The following is an 11,663-nucleotide window of genomic DNA, read 5'->3' on the forward strand; positions in this document are numbered from 1 at the left end:
TGCTACAACAGCATTGCCTCTCAGAAATTGTTGACCCACATTATGTCACACACAACACTTACCAGGCTTCCAGTCCACAGCATCCTTGGGTGCACTATGAAATGAAATAAAATCAAAGTCATCGTAGTGGTAAACATGCCTCTTTCCCAAAGTTTGTGTGTGTATGGCTAGAATCAACTTAAGTATAATAACCATAGGCTACTGCTGCATTTGCACTTCTGGGTTTAGGATCACCTGCACACAAATGTGTTTGTGCGAGGTTAAGGCGGAGCTTGAATATTTTTCCATGTGCTCAAGCTCCATACAATTCCCGAATTAGAACACCCACTGTCGCGCGCACAGAGAGGCCGGTCTTGTGTGGATAACTAGAGCCTTTACCCGCAGCTTTTTCACCGTGACCGCGGAACAGCTCCATTCTGCCATGGCGCGGAGAGCGGTATTAAAATGAATGAAAACGCAGCGCGCTTCCAGTCGCATGCGCATTTTGTGCTTCACTTAGTGAAGGAGGGAGGCTTCTCTGTAAATATTTCACTGTCTTGGGAAAGTAAGACAAGCTCGAGACATCATGGAGACTTTCACCATCAACGACATGCTACTGAACAGCACGGACATTTACCATCTGCTGTGCAAACTCGCGAACTTCTCCGAGTGTGAGGGCCCCACTCCCAGCCCAGGACCCTCCCGGGAGCCTAAAGGTGAGCGGGAAATCGGGTTTTCTCTAAAGATAACGTTCATATCCAGTATTACAGATTCCAATCTTATTCCAGGGCAGAACGTTATGCGCAGCTCCTGCGTTACGCACTGCGCATTGTTCACATCAATGGACCACTCTAATGTGAGACATTAGTTACAGCGACTACCTGTAGTTTCTTTTCCAATGTGATGTCCGTCCACTTTCCGTGATGTCCGTTGGTTGAAGCTCCAAACTCCAGTGTGACACTAGGTTTTGCGTTTTGTAAAAGAACTGAGCAATAAGTATTTTACTTCAGCACCAGTGGTTATTGCCCACCTGTGTCATTCAGCAGGATATTAAAACTCGCATTAAATAATAATGAATCAGTTCTTTAAAATATTCTCATATTTATATTGACCATATTATGAAATAACTGAATGTTTTCTCAAAAGTAAGCACGTGTCCAAAATTATTAGTGTGTTTTTAAAGCTATAGTGTTTTCATTTTATTACACAGTAAATTTACCAGTGTTTGATCAACACTATTAGTGTTAAATTAACACAGTTAGTGTAATAATTTAACACTCTCAGTGTTATGATAACACTAATAGTGTTGATTTAACACTGGAGAATTTACTGTGTACACACTGCTCGTAATTAAACTGTATATGTTTAATTAATAATTCAAACTTATGAAGTGCAATTCTTCTCCATTGATATGAATGTTTAAGGCACATATAGTTGTGCTTTTTTTAAACACAAATGTCTCCTAATTTATTCATGCCCAATTACATTCATCATCTAGGTCTCCCCCAGTCACGCACTATGCCACCAACCTGGGAGCGTAAGGACATGAAGCCTCCGATGGTTTATTTTTGATCTACTGCTAAAACAATGCCACTGGCAGCTGAACGCACTGGGGAGAGCTGCAATTCCATTTGTGATCTATTGGATGAGGCAAATAGTTTGGATAAAATCAGGGTCTTTTATACCCTGGGGCTAATAATTTGGTACCAAACACAACTCACCATGCTTAAATAGTATTATAAATTAATTTAAAAATAAATGAATTAACTATATATAAAAGTTGCTATTTGAGTTTGTTAATTACATGTAAACATGTATGTAAACATCACATCACAAAACACATTTATGAGTCCAAAAGAACATATAATAATTTTCACTGAGGAGAGGAAAGGTCAAAACTCATTGCAGAAACAGATTACTTAATTTTTATAAGACTATTGTGCACATCTGCTCAGATTTTGTTACCTTTACTTTTATAACACCAATTCTATATAGTATTGTTCAAATTATTTTATAATTTTAGCAACCTGGAAAAAATGTTGAAAAAACTATTTTTCTGAGCAATGCACCTACAACTATTAAAAGGTTACCAGCACCAATAGAAAGGAACAACCGAGGTGTTCACAAAAAGACAATTTTTTTATCTTCTTCCTCTTTGGTCTCTGGGTAAAGAAGGTCAACCATCAGAATCTCATTATGTTTGATTTGTTATTTTCTGTGTCAGCAATTCTTCAAACAGTTTTTTGGCACAGAAAATATTCCCAATTAGTCACTGGTCTTTGATAAGTCTCCAGGTGTTTTCATGACAAACGCAGAATACAGATATAGCATATCAGTCTAAAACTGGTTTCAGCAATCTTTGATACATTTCCCTATATGAAAAATAAAAACGAGCTACATGAAGAAACAGTTGAATGGATTTTGAAATGAGTGTCTCTTACTCTAAGTATATCCCTCTGTTTTAATAAGGTCTGATTTTGTATAACTAAATCTTCTAACATATACCTTTTATTTAGCATATACCTTTTCTCAAAGAAAGATAAACCTTCATGAGTGGGCCCTGTGTTAAATGAGTGCAGCTTACATGTGCTACTGATTCCCACTGGTTCAGTTCAAGGTCACAGACTTAATGTATATCCTCTGTGAATGTGTTATAGCAAATATATAAAAGAGTAAGTTATTTAAATTGAATTTTGGGGGCTTTCGACATGTTTCAGCATATAACAGACATGACACCTTCGTGCAGTTATTTACAATGAATAATGCATGTATAGTTCCCTCACTCGGCTGCCATAATGAGACGTTTGGAAATGATTACATGAAAACATACATAAAATACTAGTTTGTGTAGTAATGTTATTTGTATATATTTTAATTTCAATCAGCCATTTATAAAATTGCATCAAGTTATTTTAAGAAACCTGTACAAACACTGGGAAAACTCCACATATCAGCTTGCTCTTACACATAGCTCCTAACATCCCCTAAGATTAAGAAACCATTGTTGTTACACAGGTGGTAATATTGGTTTTAACTTTCCAACTACTGCATTCACAGATATAAACCAGCCTGTGCGCATCATCCTCTACAGTGTGATATTCCTCTTGGGTGTACTGGGCAACAGCCTCATCATCACTGTGCTGGTGCGGAACCGCCGCATGAGAACGGTCACTAACCTCTTCCTGCTCTCGCTGGCTGTCAGTGACCTGATGCTGTGTGTCTTCTGCATGCCCTTTACCCTGATCCCCAACCTGATGGAAAACTTTGTATTTGGCAGCGGCATCTGTAAAGTAGCCACATATTTCATGGGTGAGTAGTTGTGTTCAGACAATGTTTATGTCCTTTTGAATGGAAACGATATGAATGTTAAATGGAACATATCTGATGTTAGAGAGAACTTTTAAACTTTTAAAAACTAGGGGTGTCCAAATTTATGTATGCTACTCACAAATGCTCATTATGCTTATTGCACAAAGTCTATTCAGACAAATAGCTATGCTTTGAGAATTTAACAGCACAGATACAACACCAAGCCCACTGAAAATATCTAAGGTTGTTGTGAGATCCAGAATTTTAAATTCAGTTGTATGGCTCAAGGGTATAACTTGGTTGAACATTGAGTTGAATAAAACATTTAGAGAGGTTCTGGTAGCTTGGGAAAAATGGAAAAGGCTTTAAAACAGCTTTTGGAGACACACAAAAATTCCAACATTAACATTTTTGCTGCTAAAAATGTAAAAAAATATAAATGGCAGATTTACTAGAGAAGGAACTGGTTATAATGCCCTCCAACGCTCCTGGAATTCCACCTAGGGAGGACTGTAAGTTTAATGTAGATAAGAGCAAAGAATTAGTTGCTTGGCTTGTCCAAATAAAGTGAGATTATAGTAGGGTCTCCTAATAAAGTAATGTTGACATGCACAAAGATGAATGCCACACAGTAAGAGAAATATATTGATAAAGACCCAAATGCACAATTTGAACACCTGTTTTTTTTTAAAGTGAAAATATTAAAACAAATTCCAATGTGCCATGTTTTCTGCAGATTGTAGTGCACAAATGTAGATGAAAGGAATTAAAATTAGAAAATAAGAAAAACAATAATCAAGTTGCCTTAAGTGAAGAGCTTTGATTCAAAATGTTATATTTTAAAACTTAGTAGTTTGTTTAAAAAACATTAAATAACAGACAGCTGTTGGTATCAGCTAAAACTAAAGCTCTCAGTATCACTTTTGAAAAAGAAAACAAAGTATTCTGCAAAAGCAGTTATGTTAACATTACCCTATGTGTGAGTTTTCTGTCAGATAACTTATTTCACTTGCATTACATTATGTTGTACTATAATCAGATCTGTGAGTTTTCCAGACTTGATGGTATTTGATCTTGCATTCGGATCCTTGTCTTCTCTGATAGGGCAGTTTGGAATAATGAAGCCATTGTAGCTGGGCCATAAGAAAATATCTATGCCATATACCTCATATTAATATCAATCTAAATACTTCTTTGCAATGCTCAGCTGTGTGACAGTGGCCTACAATAAAGCAGACTGAGCCTCGTTGTTATTCATGTTAATTTGTTAGCACTGAAAGGTAACAGATCATATTGTTGACAATTAACAAAAGCAGGATCTTAGCTCAGCATCCTGTAAATCCAACCATTGACATTCAAGCAGCTATTTACATGACATATGGACCATAATTTTCATATTATGTCATACATATATTTACATATTAAATAAACTTTGCTAAATAAGCACTAGACTACATAAAGTCACAAGGAAGTTGTTATGCATAAATTATACATTATCAGGAGTTATTTCTAAGAAGACTTGATATATAATAATCCATTAGATAAGGAAGAACAGCTTGAAATAAACCTTAAAATATTGAACTGTGGAAGAATGAACACACAAAATATTGAAATTAATTTTAGACGGGCTTTTTCTACTAAAGACGTTTATTTTTTTTGTTTGTTTTTTTTTGTACTTAATGACTGTTTTGACTGGACATTAAATTGATGAATGGTGGTTTCAGTGTTTGTATCAACTTTAGTGTTTCACAGATTCATATTAGGTTTGTGTAAGTAAGATTATGGAGAATGTTGTCTTGTTTACAAACGGTAAGTTAGATTTGTCCCAGTTTAATATCCTACCATATGTCACTTTGTATAAGGGCAATCACTTGTTTTCAGTCTCAGTAAACTTACTTTTTCAGGAGCACTGTGTGCATGATCAGTGCTTACATTTGATATCATTTATCCTGTCTGTACTGATTTCTTTCAGCAGGACGATAACAATAACAACACTAAAATAATAACCATATGCCTTAGTGTTTCAGTACAAAGGAGATTGAATTCACCATTTCCATGTTTGTTTTAAACACACACCAACACAAAGGTATCTCAGTGAGCGTATCTACCTTCAACCTGGTGGCCATCTCTCTGGAGCGTTACAGCGCTATCTGCAATCCACTAACGTCGCGTACATGGCAGACCAAGTCTCACGCTGCCAAGGTCATCACTGCCACCTGGCTTTTCTCTTTCCTGCTTATGCTGCCCTACCCCATCTGCAGCAACCTCGTGCCATACCGCCGCAACAACAACAGCACCGGCAACATGTGCCGTCCAGATTGGCCCAGTGACTTCATACAGCAGTCATGGTAAGTTATCTTCAAGCTCATTACATGTCAGAAATAAATAATTGGAAGTTGATGTTCTCTTTCAAGTTTGTTAAGATGTCAAGTGAATTTGCAGTACCAATCTAAAAAGGTGCCGGTTTGCATCTTGGAGGCAACTTTCAATCCCATCAGCTTGATATCATAATGTGGAGGCCTAGTAAGTTGGTGATCTAAAGCAGAGGAGAAAAGTGTTTAAAGACATAAACATAGAAGGTGGGCGGTGGAGCAGCAGATAGTGTCACAGTCACACAGCTCCAGGGACCTGGAGGTTGTGGGTTTAAGTCACTCTCCGGGTGTCTGTCTGTGAGGAGTTTGGTGTGCTCTCCCGGTGTCCATGTGGGTTTCCTCCTGGTTACTCCCACAGTCGAAAAACACACGTTTGTAGGTGGATTGATGACTCAAAAGTGTCCGTGAGTGTGTGTGTCACCCTGTGAAGGACTGGTGCCCCCTCCAGGGTGTTTTTTCCACTTTGCGCCCAGTGATTCCGGGTAGGCTCCGGACCCACTGTGACCCTGAATTGGATAGGCAGGTTCAGACAATAAATGACCATAGAAGGTACAAAACTGGGACATTCTTTGTATCAAGTTTTGAATGTACCCTCAAAGATGTAAATATAATTTGAAAGTTCAATTGTGTACCTTGGTAAATTTAATCCTCTCATTTATACATTGGGTATAAGTGCTTAGTGGTTAGCACGTTCGCCTCCCAGCGCTGGGATCTTGGGTTCAAGTCCCATCTGGGTGGAGTTTCCATGTTCTCCCCGTGTCTGTGTGGGTTTCCTCCGGGGTCTCTGGTTTCCTCCCACAGTCCAAAAACACGGAGGGTAGGTGAATTGGCTTCTGTCTACTAACTGTCCTGCTGTATGTGTGAGTGAATGTGTGTGTGCCCAGATATGGATTGGCACTCTGTCCTGGGTGAAATCCTAGTGCCCGATGCAGTCCTCCAGGTGGACGGTCGTTCCTGGTTGAGAGTACGCTGTACGCATTTGGCTGCCGCTTCTCGCCAGTGTGTGGATTGAGTGTTCTGAGCGTTCTGAGCAGTGTGGATTGTAAAGCATCCTTGGGTATCTAGAAAGGCGCTATATAAGTGCACTGATAGATAGATTTTTAAATATTGGACAATGATTGGTTCAAGGTCACTGTAATGTACATCATTGAGCTGCTACATAATGAGTCAAGAATCACCTTTTTATTATTTATATTAATTGAAAAGGCTGTTACTAAATCATTCGACACAAAACAAAAATCTCACTTCACACAAATGTCAGTGTATATAATAAAGAGTAAAACCTTCAAGACTGAAGTTCAAGATTGAAATTCAGATTTAGATTTAGCAAAATAATAAGCAGAGTTTAGTCTATGTTTATTTGAGTCATAGTTAGAGTATATATATATATATATATATAAAGGATTTACACATGAATTTAACATAATGTGTTTGATCTGAATATCACCCAATGTTTTTGTTTAAAAAAATGTTTGGATTATTTCTAAATATCATTATTGTTTTTCCTGATATTGTGCTATTTCAGAATTATTTCTTAATTTACCTGTTGTTTTATACTGATTTACTTGATTTTACAGTCAAGCTTTTCCCTGCATTGTGTTCTCCTACTTTAATTAATCATTTTAAGAGGTAATATTAAGTAAACTAATATAAGGTCTTAAAAATATTGACGCACATCTGTCTTCTTGGTCAGGTACGTGCTCCTGTTATTGGTCCTATTTTTGGTGCCAGGAATTGTGATGATGACGGCATATGGCCTCATTTCTGTGGAGCTCTACAGAGGAATCAAGTTTGAAATGGCAAACAGAAAGTCAAACCGAGGTATACCGTAAACTTTATAAATAACAAAAAGCTGGAATAAAATTTTATAGGGATGTAGTGTATTGTTCAGAACTAAATATGTTTCCACTGTAAAACGCTACAGTGCTGACAGGACTATGCTCTTGCAGCTAATAATAGAGGCTATAGGTCAACTGGAGAAATGAACTTTCTAACAACTTGTATCAGCTTAATAACAAATATAGGAGTTTTTTAGCAAAAAATTGTGCACAACAATTTCTCATGATGCTGATTTTCAGTAAAACTTGCCTTCACAGCTGATATGAATAAATAAATGTGAAACATAGGTTGGTGAATTGGCAGAAAAATATTATTTACATTATGTGGAGTTTCTTTTAACTTTAAAAACAATATTACATGGATATTTATAAAAATCTAAAACTATAGCTTTAATAATTATAATAAAAAATTTTTTGGTAATATTTTGGTGTCCATGCTCCCAGACCGAGAAAGCAGCACTGGGAGCCTAAAGGCCAATGACAGTGATGGCTGTTACCTTCAATCATCCAAGAAAAAGCTGTCTAAACCATTGGAACAGCACCAGGCTCTGACAGTAACCTCCAGCAACCCGAAGAGCCCCCTGAGCCGCGTCTGCAGCAACAGCCCCACGGCCAACCTGATGGCCAAAAAGCGGGTCATCCGCATGCTGCTGGTCATTGTGGTCCTCTTTTTCCTGTGCTGGATGCCCGTGTTTGCAGTCAATGCCTGGCGGGCCTTTGACAAGCGCATGGCTGACAGGCTGCTGTCTGGCGCACCGATCTCCTTCATTCACCTGCTGTCCTACACATCGGCCTGCGTCAACCCTATCATCTACTGCTTCATGAACAAACGCTTCCGTCAGGGGATGCTGGCCACATTCAGCTGCTGCTCAAGCCCAACAGGCAGGGAGGCCAGGGGCAGTGGGCATCTCAGCGGAGGAAGAGAAGGAGGCCTGGTCACTTTGGCGTGCGGACAAGGCTTCGGTCAGGAGAGTGTGAACACACGCTACAGCGGAACACTGACCAGACTCACATACACCAGCATCCGAGGATCTGCACAAGCATAAGAGGCATTGGAGAACCTAGTTACCACGGGTTTCTAAAGTGGTCAGCTCAGAGGAGATGCACACAATACTGTGTAAAAGTCTTAGGCCTCCTGAATGAAGGTGTTTATCCAGGAAGTAGATGCATATTCATATTATCATTAACCTTACGATAAATACAAACACTGTCATGTCAAATATTTGTCAGTATGTAATCATTAATCGTTAATTTCAAAGCAGTTATTAATTACAAGTTATTTCTGTTTTGGGATCAGGAGAAAAGCTACATAAAAGCATCAACAGATACATACTTTGAGATGGGTGTCCTCTTCTCAAAGTGAAAGAAACACAAATACATTTGTGTGTGATTTGTGAATGCTTAAGGCTTTATAGCAGACATGAAGCCTCATTTTCTCCTGTTTCTCAAAGATGAAATCTGTAAATGCTGCTTATCTGTTGGGGTCTAACAGGTTTTGCTGGTTTGTTAAGAGTCACGTTTTGTCTGTATTTTTTAAGAACAAGTTGAAATGTATTAAAGCTTAATGCAATGTACTTCCAAATTAATATTACATCAGTGACTAACATTGACTGAAAATCAATATATCATACAGTTCCTGCTGGGGTATGAAGCAGAAGAGAAATAAACCTTGTTGTTCTACACTTCACACTGGGTGTCATTAATGTTAATGAAAACATGTTTACCTTTTACTAAATTTAAAGCTTCCTTTTAGTTCGTTCTTATGTTTATATAACATTTGTTTCATTGAAAATAATAACAAAAATTCATTATTATTTTCTGTACTGGCCTAAGACTTTTATACAGTATAGATATTCGGAGACAATGGCATTTAACCCAAGCAGCTCCAGAATGTTCGGAAACGTTGAGTACATTTGTGGACATGGGACATGGACGTCAGTCTTCCCCAGAGTAAAGAGACTGTGTTGTTGACTCATGAGTTGTGAGACAGGCATAAATACACATGCGCTGGTTGGCAGGGACATTGAAAGATTGATGTCAAGCAGAATCCAGTGTTTAACTTTGGCTGCATGTCACAGTCCAATAAACAGCTGCATCAAATGGAGCATGATTGTGGATTGCTGGAGAGGGTCATCTCCCGTCTGCATTAGGTTACTGACTCATACAAAAGGCTTACATAAAATGCAGGAGTTTATGGATTGTCTCTGGCCCTGTCTGTGTCTTTCCAGTCCTACAGCCAGCCTACAATCCTCAGGCCACAACTTTGCTTCCACTGGAGGAACAAAATGTTAAATGTTAGTAAGTGCTCATAAAAAAATGCTTTCATTCATTCATTCATTCATTGCCTGTAACCGTTTATTTAATTCAGGGTCACGGTGGGTCCGGAGCCTACCCGGAATCATAGAGCAAGGCAGGAACACATCCTGGAGGGGGTGCCAGTACTTCACAGGACGACACACACACATTCACTCACACACTCATACCTATGGACAATTATTTTGGATCGCCAATCCACCTACCAACGCATGTTTTTGGAGTGTGGAAGGAAATAAGAGCACCCGGGGGAAACCCACGCGGACACGGGGAGAACACACCAAACTCCTCACAGACAGTCACCTGGAGAGGGACTTCACCCCACAGCCTCCAGGTCCATGGAGCTGTGTGACTGCAACACTATCTGCTGCGCCACCATGCCGCCTTAAATTGCTTTCAATATATTACAATATTATTAATGTACCATGTTGAGTATCATAATTGTATTTATGAAGTAACTCCAAAATGGTAACCTTATAGAATTCACTATGTCTATCAGTCTATGTAATAAGAATTGTTTTCATGTTTCATATTGCAATTTAAGCGCAGTGTAAAAACTGTGTTCAGATGATGGAGAAAAAATGTAGATGCTTTTTTTTTTAATTATTTTTTTATATTTATGATATGAAGTTGTCTGAGGTATGCTTTATTAGATTTGAAATGGAGCTACAAGGTAGATGTAGCTAACAGGCAAAGTTATATATGTATATATATATGCAAATGTATTTTAAACGACTTAACAACTTTACAAGCATTGAGGCATGTGTTTGATGATTTAGTCATGCATTTTGTATTGTATTATGCTAATAAAGGGGAATTCTCAAAATCCTACCTAATTAAACCAATATAAAGCAATGCCACTCAAAGTGGTTTCATGTGTAACCCATCAGTGTAGGGAAAGATATCGAGTAAAGAATTCTGAAACTTTACATACTGGATGCCTATAGCTGTAATGTTTATTGCTTAATGTCTCATTGGTTTTAAGATAATGTGTCACCTAACACCAGTTGTTTTTTATTTATCATTATTCCCAAATAAAAGCTCAGTAGACATTTTTAAGTTCACTGGTTGCTTTTGATAGCAAACAAATTTCCTATACTTGCATCAGAGACATTGTGGACCTTTGAAGTTTCAAATCAATTTGGGCTGACGTTCCCAAAATGTTTTCTTTTACTTTTTAGCTACCATAGCCTTGTAGCTCCAGCACAAACCTAAAGAAGCAAACTTCAGACACCAGAAGTGTCTTGGGTGATTGTCAGTATTTGAGGCTATGGTTAAACTTTGTTCATTTGATATGTTGCCAAACTGTATTTGCTGCATTTTGTATTCTTCCAGACGGTCAGAACATGCAACGTCTATTTGGAAGCAGGCATAAGGGAAAACAAGACTCAAGAATTGATTTTTGGATCGTGAATGTGGGTGAAGGTATGGTCTCTTTAAACCCTCCTTCACCAGCTGCGTGTTCTTCTTTTGTTAAACACACAGACTGAGGCTATCCAGATGTTCTGAGAAAAAAAAAAACGGCTTGGGTGTTGGGAGACGTTACAGACCTCCAGCATAGCAGAATGTACATGGGCTTAGAACACTGCCAAACTTACACTGCAGAACTCAGCTTGAGGATCTGTGTACATAATCTTGGCCATATATCACTAACTTATCCATGGGATATTTTTCCGATGACAGAAAGAACACACCGAAGTACAGCTGAATTATTCGCATGATACAGAAATGCCAAATTTACAGAGCACCTCCACAGTCACGATTAATTGCCAGTGACACATAAATATGTGGAAATGTGGAAATATGTTTTGCTGAATGTTTCTCCAGCACGGAAAATAGACTTTGTCTTGTC

The 11,663-nt window shown here is 38.3% G+C and overlaps 1 protein-coding gene across 1 annotated transcript; it reads left to right on the forward strand.

Annotated features, from left to right (window-relative positions):
• The first annotated feature begins 565 nt into the window (after positions 1-565).
• Positions 566-8,544, forward strand: cckar (cholecystokinin A receptor). Its single transcript, XM_066681754.1, has 5 exons — positions 566-695; positions 3,037-3,288; positions 5,375-5,636; positions 7,354-7,481; positions 7,943-8,544. Exons 1-5 carry the CDS (start codon positions 566-568, stop codon positions 8,542-8,544), a joined length of 1,374 nt encoding a protein of 457 aa, XP_066537851.1.
• Positions 8,545-11,663: the final 3,119 nt, after the last annotated feature.

Source organism: Hoplias malabaricus, chromosome 9 (assembly GCF_029633855.1).
Source record: "Hoplias malabaricus isolate fHopMal1 chromosome 9, fHopMal1.hap1, whole genome shotgun sequence".
In the NCBI taxonomy this organism is placed as follows: Eukaryota; Metazoa; Chordata; class Actinopteri; order Characiformes; family Erythrinidae; genus Hoplias; species Hoplias malabaricus.

Coding starts and splice junctions, on each gene's coding strand:
- cckar (XM_066681754.1), top strand. CDS start 566: ATGGAGACTTTCACCATCAACGACATGCTACTGAACAGCACGGACATT. Junction 696..3,036: donor ACCCTCCCGGGAGCCTAAAG/GTGAGCGGGAAA, acceptor CTGCATTCACAG/ATATAAACCAGCCTGTGCGC. Junction 7,482..7,942: donor AAACAGAAAGTCAAACCGAG/GTATACCGTAAA, acceptor CCATGCTCCCAG/ACCGAGAAAGCAGCACTGGG.